Source organism: Scyliorhinus torazame, chromosome 5 (assembly GCF_047496885.1).
Source record: "Scyliorhinus torazame isolate Kashiwa2021f chromosome 5, sScyTor2.1, whole genome shotgun sequence".
NCBI classification, from domain to species: Eukaryota; Metazoa; Chordata; class Chondrichthyes; order Carcharhiniformes; family Scyliorhinidae; genus Scyliorhinus; species Scyliorhinus torazame.
The window spans coordinates 94105248-94124417 of NC_092711.1; the positions used below are offsets into that span (position 1 = coordinate 94105248).

At 45.5% G+C, this 19170-nt stretch overlaps 1 protein-coding gene and 1 gene segment (V, D, J or C); one reads left to right on the plus strand and one right to left on the minus strand.

Annotated features, from left to right (window-relative positions):
- The window catches only part of LOC140418994 (uncharacterized), a 578165-nt gene that overhangs the window by 476978 nt on the left and 82017 nt on the right, over nucleotides 1–19170 (minus strand). The gene's annotated exons all lie outside the window — the stretch shown is intronic.
- LOC140417801 (Ig heavy chain C region-like) overlaps nucleotides 8346–19170 on the plus strand; it is a 33077-nt gene continuing 22252 nt past the window's right edge. The window contains 1 exon segment of the C gene segment in view: nucleotides 8346–8418. Coding sequence covers nucleotides 8376–8418 — 43 coding nt within the window.

Genomic DNA, 19170 nt, shown 5'->3' on the forward strand with positions numbered 1-19170 from the left:
TAGGAAGGGATTCCAGGATTTTGACCAGTGACAGTGAAGGAACAGAAACATAGTTCCCATCAAGATGGTGTGTGGCTTGGCGGAGAACTTGCAAGGCCTGCTGTTGTAATGCATCGGTCGGGCCTGGTCCTTTTAGATGGCTGAGTTTGTGGGTTTGGGAGGAGGCAGTTGCTGCAATAGATCCTTGAATATCGTTCACGCTGCTAGAATTGTACACCCGTGATTCAGGCAGTGAATGTTTAAGCTGGTGGATGGGGTGTTCGTCGAGTCGGCTGCTTTGTCGTGGATGGCGTTGCGATTCTCGAGTGTTGCTTGATGGGCACACTTCAGACAAATGGAGAACATTCAGTTAAACTCCTGACTTCTGCCTTATCGGTGATGGATCTGGGTTAGGAGGTCAGGAGGTGAGATGCTCACCGCAGAATTTCCAGCCACTGAGCTGCTGTTGTAGCCATAGTATTCAAAATATTCTTCCAATTCAGTTATTAATCAATGATAATACAGAGGATGTTGATAGTGAGTGATTCAATCACGGTGGTGTCATTTAAAATCCTGGCGAGATGGTTAGAATCTCCCTTTTTGGGATAGTCATTGCCTGACACTTGTCAGCCCAAGTCTGAATGTTGTCCAAGTCTTGCTGTATATGAAGACAGACTGCTTCAGTATTATAGGAGTCGAATATGGTGCAGAACACTGGGTAATCATCAGCGAACATCCCACTTCTGACGTTATGATGAATTGTGAAGCTGTGGCCGGGGACATTATGCTGTGGAGACTATATGTGACAGGGTGATCCTTGACACTTCTCATGAAGTTGCTGATAATCGAATGCGGACTGATAGGGAAATAATTAGCTGGGTTGGATTTATCCTGCCTTTTGTGGACGGGTCATGTTTGGCAATGATACACATTGTTGGGTACATGCCAGTTCTGTACCTGTACTGGAGGAACTTGTCTGGGGCGCAGCCAGTTCTGGAGCACAAACCTTCAACATTGTTGCTGGAATGTTGCCGAGGATAATGCATTTGCAGCGCCGTCTGCCATTTCTTGATATCGTGTGGAGTGAATCAAATTTCCTGAAGACTGACACCCATGATGATGCGGACCACCGGAGGAGGCCGAGATGGATCATCCTCTCGGCACCTCTGGCAGAAACTTTCAGTCTTGTTTTTTGCTCTGACCTGCTGGGCTCCCCCATCATTGAAGAGGGAAATTTTATTGATGCTCCTATTCCGGCTACTTGTTTATTTATTCATTAATATTCAGGACTGGATGTGGCAAAACTGCAGAGATAGATCCTGTATATTGAAAATAGGATCACATTGATTGTGTGATATAAACATTGACAAGTACTGGTGCAGTACTAATTGAAACAGAGAGTCGCGTATTATAAACAAAGACAAAGTCTAGTCTGACAAAAATGCAGATGGAGTCCAATTTAAAATGAGCAGAGACAGCAGTAATTATTGAGGCAATGTCTGCTTCATGTAATGCAAGGCATTTCGATTTAAATTCCATCTGCTGGCCAAACTTTGCAATTGCAGTTACTGTGAAAATGTCGCTGTCAGGTATAATCTATGATGTTGATGTATCCATAATCCATTCCCACAAATGTAAAATCACATCGCCTTCTGCGGGAGGTGCCAACATTTAAAGTGTAACTAATTGCAGGTGTCGCTGGCTGATTCTCCCACATTGAGATCAGCACCAGAGCAAAGCAGCTCAATTCCTGGTCAGGCATTTTTGTTCATCTTTGTTAAATGGAGGAATCTTTACCTGGGCGCTTAATGGAGTCCGTGGGAAATGTAACATTCATCTAACAAACATAGTGTTGGGGAGAGTTTATTGATTCATTATACCACCTGGGAAATGGTTGGGGCCATTGTCTCCGACGCTTCCCAGGAAGTTAACATGGGATTTTAATTTTAAAGGGGAAATGTGGGTGTGCGTGTAAGGCAGAGAGAATGCGTGTGTGAGAGACTGTGTGTGTGTTTGTGTGAAACACATGTTGCGTACAACTAAATTTCACAAAGGCCACGGCATCCTTCTTTTTCCAATAGATACACAGCAAATATTTCCACAAATGTTGCACCTGAAGCTCCCAATTGTCGTTCTGGGTTGTCATTTTCTCGGTTTGTGTCTATTTCAAAGCTGCTAAATCCACTGGTCCTGGTGGTTCACACCAGCCCGCCGGAGGTGTCGCCATTATTTTCAGTTTGCAGCTGGTGACACCCAAGTGTGATGATCAATGTTTAGGTTTAGGGACATTATGTCACACTTGGAAGAATCATTGAAGCGGAATATCGGGCTTCCCACTGGATGCGTGGCTCCGGCTACTTCGCAAAGTGGAAATTCCTTGGTCGTGTGACCATGTCACATTTAGGGACCATACTGGAAATGTGCAAACCACCTATTTTTAATTGTCTTGGAGAGACTTGGAAGCTCTGTCTTTGAGAGAACTGCCGCATTTCTGATTTTGTCCCGCCAGTAAATATCCATAATGCATTGCGGACAACAAAGATGAAATTGGCTGAGCTATTTTTCTTGACAGCTGTAAGTCGTTGTTTCACAGTCATACAACAAGGTTCTGAGAGCTCGGGCCTTATAAACCACCAGCTTGTTCCAAAGGGTCAGCTTGATATTATTCCATGGACATTCAATGAGTAAAACAAAGGTCGGATCTGCTTTCTCCATGACAGCATCACATTCTACTTCAAAGCAGCCTCTCAGCGCGGAAACTCGGCAGCAGAAATTGCTCGCCTGCTCTTATTTTGCGTGACCATTGGCGAAATTGCAACACCTTGTCCCACGACCACGGTTTTCCTCATACTACTCATTGGTAAGGAAGAACAAGTTACAGGCACCGGAGACATAGTTTCTGTAGATGATGTTTTGTTTGGATGATTCCGCGTAGAGGAATTCTCTGTGGAGGATGTATTGTGATTATGTCTCCGTTTTGATGACTGGAAGGTTGTAGAGGTTGCAGCCTGGCCTAGTGTGCAAGTGGACGTCATCCATATCTTCAGGGAAGGCGAAGATCAGCAGGATGCTGTCCAATAAAGTTGGGTGTGGGACACGGTCCTCTTTCATTCAATTATTCACTTAGAATCTGTCGGAAGTGGAATCATCAATCTGTACAGTGTTTTGCCATGGAAAGAGTGAATGAAACAGTGGAGCTTTAGCAGACAGCCAAATGTCTCCAAATCGTATAGTCCCTGCTCCGCTGACGGTGTCGAAAGTTTATTGAGATTGATGAAAGTAAGGTGAAGAGGTAGACGTGTGGCAGAGGGAGCAGATCATGTCCAGAGTAAATCTTGCGACATGAATACCGTGCCTTGCTTCCAGCTACATTCGGCCTGTAAGCAGATGAAGTGTTTAAAGTGTGAAACTAGCAAAAGGCCTTCCCAGTGCTGCTATGAGTGAGATATGTCAATAGTTGCTGCAGTTTCCTCTGTCCACTTTGCTTTCACATATTGGTTATGATTTTACATCATGAATCTCCTGTGGGATGGTTTATATTTTCCAGCAGAGAAGGAGAAGGCCACAAATGTTCAGAAACATAGTAATTATATTCACAGTTTTTCATTTATTTATGAACATAAATAATTAGATTCACCAACTACCATCGTTTCACAAAGATTACAACAGTTTTAAATTAAGTTATACGGTGTGGGCGTCGCAGGCTAGGCCATGATTTATTGTCCATCGCTAATTACCCTTCACAAAGTGGCGGTGAACTGCGTGTTTGAACCTCTGCCGTCACTCTGGTGCAGGCACACCGACGATGCTGTTAGGGAGGGAGTTCCAGTCATTTGAACCAGCGACAGCGAAGATTCGGCGATATATTTCCAAGTCAGGGTCGTCAGTGATTTGGAGCGGAATTTCCAGGTGGTGATGGTAGAAATGAAAATGCCTGTACCTAATGTAACGTTATTGCACCTTTAAATCCCGATTTGTTATTACACTGTTTTGGAAAGTAATTCAAAGTCTGCAGCTGTCCACTGAGTTTCACGGTATTTCTGTATTCACATTAATATGTTTTTAGTCTGGTGTCTTCATTAATTTGGGTGAGGACATCTTGAGTGACTTATTGTACATGAAATGACGACATGTTCCAAATATTACCGTCCCTCCTCAACCTAATCATGTTCCCGCTTTCTGTCATTGAGATGAAGATTCACCATCAGCAGAGAAGAACACCAGCACCACAGGAGTATCTCCAGTTTCCTCCTAGTAACGCCCAGCTGGTCTGTTCCCAATAGTCTGGGGATGGAATTCACACAGGAAATCTTCAGCCACCGATTGTATCATTCTGACGCAATTTATAAAGGACCAGCTTTAATTTGTGAAGTCATCAAGCACAAAACTGAGAATGTAGAACAGCATCTTTCAGACCATCTATCCATCCGTCCAACAACCCCATTCACTGATTCCTCAATCAACATATTTAGGCATCCAACCAACATCCATCCCTACATCAAAGCCGTAATCCTTTTATCTTTTGGTTGGGTGGTGGGGGAGTATTAATGCCATTGAACCAATAATGCAAAGGCTCAGGCTAATTCTGTGGGAACTCGCGAACAAATCCTACCATGGCCGATGGGGGAATTTGAGTTCAATTAATAAATCTGCAATATAGACTAACTGTGTCCATGGAATCCCCTCTACTTCATCAATGAAGGAAATGTGACATCCCTCCCTGGTCTCACCTACATGTGGCTCCAGTCAGACAGCAACATGTCTGACTCTTCAGTTCCTTCTGAGCTGCCCCAGCAAACCACTCAGTTCAACAGCAATTAGGGAAAGGGAACACATGGTGGTCTTGCCAGTGAGTCCCACATTCCATGGAAGCATGTAGGAAAAAAGACAGAATATACATGTTGATCTGTTACAAATGTCTGATAGTCTAATTGTATTTCTATCCATCATCACAATGTTATGAGATGTGGGAGAGATTTCCAGCCGGCTGTTGTTGCTAAGAGGGCCAAGAAAAGCTGGATAACTCTCCTTTCCTGAGATGGGAACAGTTCAGATAGGTTCGCAATTTAAAACGTAAAATGATCTCCAGTACTGTTGCTGGGTAGATTTGTTTATAAATAGTCCTCATTGAAAATGTTAAGAGTTTGAAGTTGGCTTGCAGCCAAACGGTCAGTACTGAGGAAACAGATCTCTGAAGAAAAATCCAGATGCTTCCTGTAAACAACTTTGAACATTCGAGCCTGCCTGCTGCAAGCGGTTGAATTGCTGCCAAATACTGTGTGGGGCAGATTAGCCTGAATATGAATGGACAAATTGGGATTTATCCATTCAAACAATAAATGTTTCAGTCGCACATGAAGTAAACGTTTTAAATGGTGTTCCATCTAAATAAATATATTCAGTGAATGCTGTGATCACGCTGAGGTTAGACGCGATCGGAACATTGTAAACTGACCAGATGCTATTTAATTTATATTAGTTCTGACTAAAGGTCACTGTAGTCATTGAAGTCCGTTTGTTAAGAACCTAATGAAGTGAGAGTGAGTGGTGTTGATGGACCCAATCCACAAGCCCAATAAGACGAGGTACTTAAATAAAATCATAAAACTGCCTTGAACCCGCCTGAATTCCTGGAATATTCTCCGATTTGTTGACTTCATTTAAACGGAGGCGTCTCTTATACCTGATTCGCACCGTGTTCTGTGCAGTTTAATTTGTGCTGATTTCCATTATTATTTAACAGTCCCTCTCATTTCTGCCAATGAGTGGAGAAATGACCAGTTCATGACCTGCTTCAGTGGAAGATAAAACATTTATTCTTGTGATATTGTGTAATATTCCGCAAAATCCTGATATCCTGTGTTCCCAACATAGCGAATGTTAGACAGCCGGTGGCCAGTGAAATTAGCGGCATTGATTTGAATGCTGAAGGATAACTTTGCTGATCGCCCTGTCCGTTCTGATTCATTCTGTCAAATGTTAATGTCAATTTTATGTTTGCAAGCGGGTTTCTTTTACCGCTAATGTTCACAGGACTGTCTGAGGCTCAGGGGCAGTTCCAGAAATGTAAGGAGAGTCATTGTGTAATGTTAGGAGCCTTGTCTGCAGACCCGCAATGCTCAGTGATAGCCATCCGCACTGCAAATGGAATCACCTTATTCATTCCCGCATTCCGACATAAATCGTCAACAATTCCTCTGATAAATGATACATGTTTACAAATGGAATAGGGACCCGGAGTGTTGCAAATCAGACTGACACACAACCTATTCCCTGACAAAATAATTAGTCTTTTTAAGATCATCTCAATATATTGGAGTAGAAATAAAGGGACTGAATTTGCAATGGAATCGTTATTTTCTTAACAGATGAGCAAACGTAATTTCGCAATGGGGACATTATAAAGAATCGATTCAGAGAAACAAATATCCCGCTACAGATAAATGTCTATTTAATAATAACCTATAGTAAATCTCTGGGTCCATTCTGTTGGGGGGGGGGGGGGGGCGCGTGGATCCAGTCGCCGCCTCCACCAGGGAATCAACAGGCGGCGCCTGGAAACCCGCCCCTTCTGCCGGGTATTTAAATGCCGCTCACTGGGACCTGAATCCAACAGTCCGGGAGCTGGTTTGTTCACTGAGTTCCTGACACAACCATTTCCCCCAAATGACCAGAAGGATGAGGTGGGCCATTTCTCTCAGTGTGTTGCTGACTTTCTTATCCCGTGAGTAGTTTTTATTGTCCAAGTCTCTCACTGTCACTGTCTCAGTGTTAGTCTGTCTCTGGAATGTTCCAGAGTCACCAATCATTTCACCAGCATTAATCCTCGGGCTTTTTGATATATTTTTACAGGTGTCCAGTCGGAGGTTGTGTTGACTCAGCCAGAGGCAGAGAGCGGGCGGCCCGGAGGCTCCCTGAGGCTGACCTGTAAAACCAGCGGCTTCGATCTTGGCAGCTACTACATGCACTGGGTCCGCCAGGTTCCCGGTCAGGAGCTGGAGTGGCTGGTTCGGTACTATAGTTCATCCAACAGCAACTACGCTCCAGCAATTAAAGATCGATTTACTGCGTCCAAAGACACTTCGAACAACATCTTCTCTTTGGCCATGACGAACCTGAAGACCGAAGACACCGCCATCTATTACTGTGCAAGAGACCACAGCGAGAGGAACCAGGGCTGGACCCGCACAAGAACAGCTCGAGAGGGAATTCAGCAACTTGCACCTTAACCTGAAGGTCAGTACTTGATTCAAATGTAATTATTTATGGCAGTGATCAGAGTCAAAACACAAGCTGCTTCTTACATAACTGACACAGGGAAAATTAAACAGTAAAACCGAACAAACCAATCGATCTGCAAGTATTAGCTTTTGTCTGTTGATGTTTACTGTTAACAGTTTCAGTAATTACAGACCTGGATAGACTCATCGTTGTATTATTTCTGATGCTTGGAGAAAGTATCTGTACATTGCGTTTTATGAACTGCTGTCTAAATTGTAAATTAGATCAGAAGTAATCGTCTATTTGAAGCGATATTTGAAGAATATTGAGCGGCAGGGCTGAACAGGGAGTGAGTGCAGTTTTTGTGCGGGTGTCTGTCACTGTGACTACAGCAGTGGGGTCACGGTGCTGTGCACAGCGACATCCTCATACAAAAACCTCAGTGAAAGAGTTTGTCCAAATTGGTGATCAGGGTCACAGCAGGATTGTCAACGTAAATGAGGCTTAAATAAAACACAATATTAGTTTGTGAAAAGGTAGAACAATCTTCCACTTTATCTCCGTGGAACGACACGCTAAATGTGCCCAGAGGGTTTAAAAGTGTTCCGATCCTCTTTATAAATGTATTGACCAGGACAAGCTGAAATAACTCAGATTCGCTCTTGGAAGAGACAGAGTTAGTTTTTTGAACGCGCAGTGCAATTAAATCTCTGTATTTTACAGTTAACAGTCTGCCGCAGTATTTGACACGCTGTGTCTCACTGTGATAACTGGGGCACAGCAGTTACTGTCAATACAAAAAGCCCCTCAGCACCAATTAACTGAGGCTGGCTCAGTGATCGCTTTTACAATCCAACTTTATTTACAGTGAAGTATTATTCATGTCCAGCACTGACAAAATGACAATAATTAATATGGAAATCTGTGACAATTATTCACTCGTTAGTTGGTGATTTCAAGAACATGATCATGTGTTACTCTGAAATATAAAACATTAGGGTCGTTTCTGAACAGCAAGCGATCTCCACAAGTACAATTCTAGTTTAATGAAAATGTACCGCGATTTTACCTTGTCTCTGGTTTGTGAATATTTAAAATAATGGTGGATTTCTGTCTATTTTGTGCAGGTCCGGTTATTGTACGGAGCTGCTCAGGGAATGTGACACTGTGACGCTATGGACTACTGGGGACAGGGCACCATGGTGACGGTGACTGCAGGTAAGAATCATTCAATTATTTATGAACTGTTTTACTTGAGTCTATGTTTTATTTATTTTTCTATTTTAACTATGCATTCGTTCACTGAATTGCGGGTTTGCTGGATTCTGTATTGAGATTTTGTTGTCATGTTTTATGTGATTCTGCTGGAAAAGGAATTATTCTGCCTCTTGACAAAAGGTTCTGCTGAGGGATTCAGTCCCTGGTTGTTGTGATTTGATGTTTATTTGCTGAGGACACTGTGTGGCTGGGTTACTTTAAATACCTAACGCCTGTTAAACAGTTTGGTATTTCTGCAATGTTTAATCTCGGTGACATCTGGTGGCTGCAGGTTTTACCGCCTCCTGCACAAGTGTTAGAAATCCACCCAATATTCACAAAATATGCTGAAGTATCTGTGTCAATTTATTGAACACTTCCCGCTTATTGGCAATGCTGATGATATTCTTCCATATTTCTGTTTGTTTTAATTGTTCATTCACTTGCTGAAAGGCGGATTTGGTGGGTTCTAGATATAAATTTTCTTGAAATGCTGTTTGATTCTATTGAAAGTGTTTGAAGAATTGAGCTGGTTCTCCATGAGACGAGTTTCAGCCCCTCGGTGATGTGATTTGGTGTTTTTCTGCTGAGGAGATTGTGTCTGGGTGATTTTGAATGAGTAAAGTTTGTGAAACGGTTCTGGCGTTTCTATACTCTTTAAACTCGGTGATGTTGAGCGTTTCCATGTTTTGTAATTGAATGAAAATAAGACACGTGTTTGAAACTGCTTGGCACACGATTGTGGGTGGACAACGGTCAGGATTTTAGAGTTTTTTAAAAGTGATGATTGCAGATTAAACTAAGCCACAGTTTTAAATGCTCTTTCCGAACATAATTTGTTCCTGCAATCACAGCCTGGCTTTTCTTCAATGTTCCATCTTGGTGGGATTGATGGATGCAGCTTTTATCTCTCCTGTCAACTGTTGAAATGCGTTTGAAATATGGTCCAACATGAATAAAATATGGTAAAGTTTCAAAAATATTTTGGACATACCCCACCTGCTCACAGTGATATTACTGTTGTTCTGTATTTCTATTTAGTTTGATAATTCATACATTTGGTGCCGAACTGATTTGCTGGATTCGATATTCAGATGTTTTTGAAATGTTACGTTTGATTCTGTTGAATGTAGAATTGAGCTGCTTCTCAATGAAACGGGTTCAGTCCTCACGATGAGTTTTGGTGTTTTGCTGCTGAGGAGATGGTGTGTCTGGGTGACTTTGAATAAGTGCAATTTGTGAAGCGGTTTTCTGTTTCTACGTTGTTTCTGCATTGTTCAAACTGGGTGACATTGAGCAGTTACACGTTTTCTGGTTAAATGTAAAAAGGTTTGCGCGTTTGAATCTCCTTGAAACACAATTGTGGGGAGTAAACGTGGCCGGTTTCGAAAATAAAGAAAGGAATTAAAGACTTGATTGACATTTTTAAATTTTACCTAATGATTACTGATTAAACTAAACCATGGCGTCATTAAGAACGCAATTCGTTACTGCAGTCTGAAACTATTTAATTAAAACGTTTTCAAATTCGTGAGTAAAATTAATATAACTTAAACAATTATAATGCGGTATTATCACCATATTATCCAAATATGTTTCCATATTAATATCATTAATCATCAATCTCCTTCCACAATTCTGCTGTGCTTTGCACACCATCAGCATGACCGGAAAAGTTTGTAGGCTGGGAATATTTTGTGATTATTTATGAAAGTGTTTTAATAATAACATACTGATTCTACAGCACTGTTCAATTACACAAGATATATTTGAATTAATTTTTATTTCTCTGATTACGTTTGCAGTTACTTAAATAGGAGTTTTATATTGCAGTTTGGCAATTTATGTATCCGGTTATAGTATTATTTATGTGCAGCAGCAAGAATATTAATTATCTCTTCAACGTCATTTGTAGTTGTCTCTAACCTAATCATAAAGAGTTTTCTCAGAGGTGGAAGTCGCTGACAGTGCAGGAATTGTTCTTATGATTTTGTCTGAATTGTAGGAATGTCCAGACTGCACAGTGCTGGAGCTTGACAAGTAAAAGCTTGAAATTCAAAGAGATTAATTTAATTACAAAAAGAGAATATTAGCTTTGCAAAAAATAATAACATCCTGTCTCGCAGAGCTGTGCTGTACACAATATAACATTATTGAAATAAAACAAATTATACAATCGAAGAATAGATTATATCTGAGCCTCAAGCTTATTTCTTCTTAACTCGTAAATTGAACAAAAACATTTCTCCATCATTTTCTAGATATTACACATGTCTGAATTAATCCATCCGATAATTTGAAGTTTAATATTTAATTAAATCCAAATATTTATCAAATTTCAGGCAGGAGCAGGTTTTGAATTACCGAGAACCATGTTTTATTATTTATATTATGAGTACAAATCAGCTGACAGGTCAACTAATTGACAATTGGCAATAACTTGCAATGCGACTTTAGTACTAACTAATTCAACATAAATTAACTGCTACAATTGAGTAGCATACTGGCGTGTGATATCAAAGCTATTGGAGAATGTTTAATTGCCCTGAAAATAATTTAGAAAACAATACATTTATTTGCTCCGGTTGATGAGGTGGCCCGCCTCCATTGTTTTGTTGATTGTATTTAATTAAGACATTGGAAACTGATTACCTGATTTTATCCAATGTGAATGTTTCCTGGTTTGTTTATTTCTTATCAAACACTGGATCTCTGTCACAGACATTAAACTCCCCTCAATCTGTTCTATTTAATGTGTTCATTCTCAGTGAAAATACATTCTGCCCAGTTCAGACAGGAGAAATAGCTGAAAGGCGAAGGGAGTTTGAAATTTATATCAGTTTAATTTCACAGTGGTTATTAATTTCATTTGTCGTAAGTTGACCATTTATCAATTAGAATCAAGCAGTTTGAATGATTCGATCCCCTGTGTTTCAGAGTGAAATTTGACACACTAGGTACACTCTCATCCGCACACTGTTTCTCCCTCACACACTCCCTCTCTCCCAGAAACCCGGACTATTCCTCAAACACACAGACACTCTCTCTCACAGACACTCTCACATACACGATAGCTCTTCAAAAACACACAGTCTCTCTCACACACATACTCGGTCACACACGCATCGCCTCACACACTCATTCTCTTACATACTCTCTGTCTCCAACTTTCTCTCTCTCCAACTCTCCCTCACACACCAACAGACTGTCACTCGCTCTCTCACAGACACAGGCACATTATCCCTCTCTCTCTTTCAGACAATCTCCTTCTCTCTCACTCTCACACACACTCTCTCTTACACGTTTTACCAATCTCACTCACATACACAATCATTCACAGACACACACTCTCGCACACATGCACTCTCGCACACATTATCTCTTGCACACACGCTCGTTCACACACATGCCCTGTCACACACATCTCTCCAACACAAAAACGCTCTCTCACATACAGGCTCTCTCACACATCCGTTCTCTCACGCATACACTCTCTCACACATACACTCTCTCTGACATGCATGGTCTCTTGCAGGCATGCTCTCTCACACACATGCTCTCACACACACGCTCTCTCACACACACACAGCCTCTCGCTCACACATGCTCTCTTGTACTCCTGCTCTCTCACACATATATCCTCTCTTGCATACATGCTCTCTCATACACATGCGCTCTGATACTCACACTCTCTCACACATTCACTCACTTGCTCACTCACACTCGTGCTCGTTTACACACATGCTCTCTCACACACATGCTTTCTCACACACTTGCTCTGTTGCACACATGCTCTCACACCCATGTACTCTCCCACACATGCTTTCTCACACACACTCTCTCAATCACATATCTCTCTCACTCACGCTCTCTTGCACACACGCTCCCTGACACACATGCCCTCTCACTCACATGCTCTCTCATACACTTGCTCTCTCACATACACACTCTCTCATACACTCACTCTCGACACTCATGCTCTCACACACACACACTCTGACACACACGCTCACACCCACACACTCTCTCTCATTCTCTCTTGCACACACGCACTCTGACACACCTCATGGTCTCTCTCGTACTCATGATTTCTCGCACACATGCTCTCTCACACATGCTGTCTCACAGTCATGCTCTCTCACACACATGTTCTTTTGCACACATGCTGTCTCATGCACACGTTCTCTCACACACATGCTCTCTCACACATATGCTCTCTTGCACACATGCTCTCTCACACATATGGTCTGTTACACACTCACACACATGTGTTCTCACACACATGATCTCTCGCACACATGCTCTCACATACATGCTGTCTCACTCACATGCTTTGGTGCATACATGCTCTCTCACACACATGCTCTCTTGTGAAAGCACTCTTTCACTCACATGCTGTCTCACACACACAATTTTGCACATGCAGTCTCTCTCCTGTGCACACTATTTTGCTCCCTCACACACACAGATATCCTGTCGCTCGCAGAAATACACACAATCGCGCTCTCACACACAGATATTCTCTCACACACAGATACTCTCTTGCAGACACACACTCACACGTGTACTCTCTCTCTCCCACTCTCTTGATCCATCTCTCGCAGAAACAATCACACGCATGCATGCAGACACATGCATACACACAGTCACGGGCTCTCACATACCCAAATTCTCCCTCACACACACACACACACACACACACACACACTCAGACACGCACACACTTTCAGATACACAGGTGAGAGCGACTGAACTAACATCAATAATAATAATCATTATTATTGTCACAAGTAGGCTTACATTAACACTGCAATGAAGTTACTGTGAAAAGCCCCCAGTCACCACACTCTGGCGCCTGTTCGGATACACAGAGGGAGAATTCGGAATATCCAAACCACCTAACAGGTCGATTTTCGGGACTTGTGGGAGGAAACCGGATCACTCGGAGAAAACCCACCCAGACTCCGGGGAGAACGTGCAGACTCCGCACAGGCAATGACCCAAGTGGGAATCGAACCCGGGTCCCTGGTGCTGTGAAGCAACAGGGTTAACCACTGTGCTGCCGTGCCGCCAAATCAAGGCAGCATTGAAACGTGTGACCTCAAGCAGCCCAAACAAAGAATGAATGGATGGGAATCAGGGGAAGAATCTCCGCTGGTTGGAGTCACAACCAGCACCAAGGTGGATGGATTCCATTGCTGGAGGCCAATCAGCTCAGTTCTAGGACATCACTGCGAGACTTCTTCAGGGCAGTGTCCGAGGTCCAACCATCTTCAGCTTGTTCATCAATGACCTTCTTTCCATCATCAGGTCTGAACAGGGGTTGATGGCAGATGATTGCATCATGCTCAGCACAATTTGCAACTGTGCAGTCACTAAATAAACCTGTAAATAAAGCAACATGGAGGCTCTATGCGGTTCTGGCTGACAAGTGGTAAGTAACAGTCAAGTCACCCAATTGAAGGCAATGCCCACCTCCAGTAAGAACAGATCTAACCACCGCCACTTGACATTGACTGGCATTACCATCATTGAAAACCACTAACAACCTCCTGGTGATCAACATGGACCAGAAAGTGATCTGGGCGAGTCATAGAAATTTTGAGGCCAGAAGAACAGATCAAAGGTGAAAACCCATCTTCTGACTCCCCAAAGCCTGTCTACTATCTAAACATCCGCTGCTGAAGCTCATCGTGTCTCCGTAGGCAGCATTTTCCAAACCGATGACAGCGGCCATTTGGACAAGGACAATAGACACATGGGAACATCACCAACTGGAAGGTCCCCTCCTCACCATTCACCATCATGACTATGTAATATATCTCCGTTCCTGCACTGCCGCTGGTTCAACATCATGTATCGGACTCGGGAAAACACCACATGGACTGCAATGGTTAAAGAAGGAAGCTCAGCATCTTCTCAAAGTCAATGAGGGATGGAAGATAAATGCAGGCCGAGCCTACATCACAACAATGAATAAACACAACACACTCTCTCTGACACAATATGACAAGACTTTTACGGGCACAAAAATCCCATTTGCAAAATGAAAATCCGTTAAGTCGCAGGAATGTTCATTGTCCCAGTTCTAAATTGTTTTCTCACTCAACTTTTTTCAGCACCACGCACTCACCCACTCTAACTCATCAACCCTAAATCACACATCCTCACTCACTCATCCTCTTTCAGCAAAGTGCATTCACCCACTCTAACACATCAACCTCACTCACACACGCTCACTCACCCTTTCACACACACACCCTCATTCACACACCCTCACTCACACACCCTCACTCACTCACACCCTCACACACACACCCTCTCACACACAACCTTACTCACACTCTCACTCTCACACCCTCACTCTCACACCCTTGCATATACACCCTCACTCACACACCCTCACTCACACACCCTCACTCACACACCCTCACAAACACACCCTCACTCACACCCTCACTCTCACACCCTCACTCTCACACCCTCACTCACACACCCTCACTCTCACACCCTCACTCACACACCCTCACTCACACACCCTCACTCACACACCCTCACTCACACACCCTCACTCACACACCCTCACTCACACACCCTCACACACACACCCTCACTCACACACCCTCATTCACACATCCTCATTCACACGCACTCACTCGCACACCCTCTCACACACCCTCTCTCACACACACCGTCACTCACTCTCATACCCTCACTCTCACACACCCTCACTCACACACCCTCACTCACACACCCTCACTCACACACCCTCACTCATACACCCGCAGTCACACACCCTCTCACACACAGACTCACACAACCTCACTCGCACGCCCTCACTTACACCCTCATTCACACGCCCTCACTCACACACCCTCACTCACACACCCTCACTCACACACCCTCACTCACACACCCTCACACACAACCTCACTCACACAACCTCACTCACACAACCTCACTCACACAACCTCACTCACACACACACCCTCACACAACCTCACACACACACCCTCACTCACAAACCCTCGCTCACACACCCTCACTCACACACACTCACACACCCTCACTCGCACACCCTCTCTCACACACCCTCTCTCACACACCCTCACTCACACACCCTCACTCACACACCCTCACTCACACACACCGTCACTCACACACCCTCACTCTCATACCCTCACTCACACACCCTCTCACACACCTTCACTTACACATCCACTCACACACCCTCACTCACACACCCTCACTCACACACCCTCACTCACACACCCTCTCACACACACAAACTCACACACCCTCTTACACACCCTCTTACACACCCTCTCACACACCCTCTCACACACCCTCTTACACACCCTCTCACACACACACACACTCACAGCTCCCACTCTCCCACCCACACACACCCTCACTCACCCACCCACATTCATTCGCCCTCACTCATACACCCTCACTCACACACCCTCACTCACACACCCTCATACACCCACACTCACATACCCTCACTCACACACCCTCACTCACACACCCTCACTCACACACACTCACTCACACACCCTCTCACACACACCGTCACTCACACACCGTCACTCTCATACCCTCACTCACACAACCCTCACTCTCTCATCCTCACTCACACGCCAAACTTACACCCTCATTCACACGCCCTCACTCACACACCCTCGCGCACACACCCTCACTCACACACCTTCACTCACACACCTTCACTCACACACCCTCACTCAAACAACCTCACTCACACACCCTCACACACACACCCTCATTCACACACCCTCACTCACACACAACCTCATTCACACACCCTCACTCACATACCCTCACTCACCCTCCCTCACTCACACACCCTCAAACACACGCCCTCAAACACACGCCCTCACTCACACACCCTCACTCACACAACCTCACTCACTCACCCTCATTCACACACCCTCATTCACACACATTCACTCACACACCCTCACACACACACCCTCACTCACACACCCTCATACACCCACACTGACATACACTCACTCACACACCCTCACTCACACACCCTCACTCGCACACCCTCTCACACACACCGTCACTCACACACCCTCACTCTCATACCCTCACTCACACACCCTCACTCACACCCTCTCATAGATCTCACTCACTCAACCACCCACATTCATTCACCCTCACTCAAAGTCTCACTCACACACCCTCACTCACAAACCCTCACTCACACACCCTCTCACACACACAGTCACTCACACACCATCACTCTCATACCCTCACTCACACAACCTCACTCACACGCCCTCACTTACACCCTCATTCACACGCCCTCACTCACACACCCTTACATATACACCCTCACTCAAACCCTCACTCACACACACTCACACACCCTCACAAACACACCCTCACTCACACCCTCACTCTCACACTCTCAATCACACACCCTCACTCCCACACCCTCACTCACACACCCTCACTCACACAACCTGACTCACACACCCTCACACACACACCCTCACTCACACACCCTCAATCATACACCCTCACTGACACACCCTCACACACACACCCTCACTGACACACCCTCACACACACACCCTCACTCACACACCCTCACTCACACACCCTCACTCACACACCCTCACTCACACACCCTCACTCACACACCCTCACTCACACACCCTCACTCACACACCCTCACACACACACCCTCACACACACACCCTCACACACACACCCTCACACACACCCTCACTCATACACCTGCAGTCACACACGTCCTCATACACCCTCACTAACCCGCACTTTCACACACACATTCACACACACCGTCTCACTCCCCCACTCACACACCCTCGCTCACATACCCTCTCACACAACCTCACTCACACACTCTCTCACACACGCTCTCACACACAGACTCACACAACCTCTCTCACACGCCCTCACTCACACCCTCACTCATACACCCTCTCACACACACCCTCATACACCCTCACTCACACCCTCACTCACACGCCCTCACTCACACGCCCTCACTCACACGCCCTCACTCACACGCCCTCACTCACACGCCCTCACTCACACGCCCTCACTCACACGCCCTCACTCACACACCCTCACTCACACACCCTCACTCTCTCACCCTCACTCACACACCCTCACTCACACACCCTCACACACACACCCTCACTCACACACCCTCACTCACACACCCTCACTCACACACCCTCACTCACACACCCTCACTCATACACCCTCAGTCACACACACCCTCAGTCACACACCCTCATACACCCTCACTAACCCACCCTCTCACACACACATTCACACACACACCGTCTCACACTACACTCACACACCCTCTCACACAACCTCACTCTCACACACCCTCACTCACACACCCTCACTCACACACCCTCACTCACACACCCTCACTCACACACCCTCGCACACACACCCTCACTCACACACGCTCACTCACACACCCTCACTCACACACCCTCACTCACACACCCTCACTCACACACCCTCACTCACACACCTTCACTCACTCACCCTCACTCACACAACCTCACTCACACACCCTCACACACACACCCTCATTCACACACCCTCACTCACACACCCTCACTCACACACCCTCACTCACACACAACCTTATTCACACACCCTCACTCACATACCCTCACTCACCCACCCTCACTCACACCCCCTCAAACACACACCCTCACTCACACACCCTCACTCACACACCCTCACTCACACACCCTCACTCACACACCCTCACTCACACACCCTCACTCAGACACCCTCACTCACACACCCTCACTCACACACCCTCACTCACACACCCTCACTCACACACCCTCACTCACACACCCTCACTCACACACCCTCACTCACACACCCTCACACACCCTGACTCACACACCCTCACTCACACACCCTCACTCACACACCCTCAAACACACACCCTGACTCACACACCCTCACACACCCTCACTCACACACCCTCACTCACACACCCTCACTCACACACCCTCACTCACACACCCTCACTCACACACCCTCACTCACACACCCTCACTCACACACCCTCACTCACACACACCGTCACTCACACACACAACTCACACACCCTCACTCACACCCCCTCAGTCACACACACCCTCATACACCCTCACTAACCCACCCGCTCACACACACATTCACACACACACCGTTTCACACCCTCACTCACACACCATCACTCACACACCCTCACTCACACACCCTCACTCACACACCCTCACTCACACACCCTCACTCACACACCCTCACTCACACACACCGTCACTCACACACACAACTCACACACCCTCACTCACACCCCCTCAGTCACACACACCCTCCTACACCCTCACTAACCCACCCGCTCACACACACATTCACACACACACCGTTTCACACCCTCACTCACACACCATCACTCACACACCCTCACTCACACACCCTCACTCACACACCATCACTCACACACCCTCACTCACACACCCTCTCACACACACACACTCACAGCTCTCACTCACCCACCCACATTCATTCGCCCTCACTCACACACCCACACTCACACACCCTCACTCACATGCCCTCACTCACACACCCTCACTCACACACCCTCACTCACACGCCCTCCCTCACACGCCCTCACTCACACGCCCT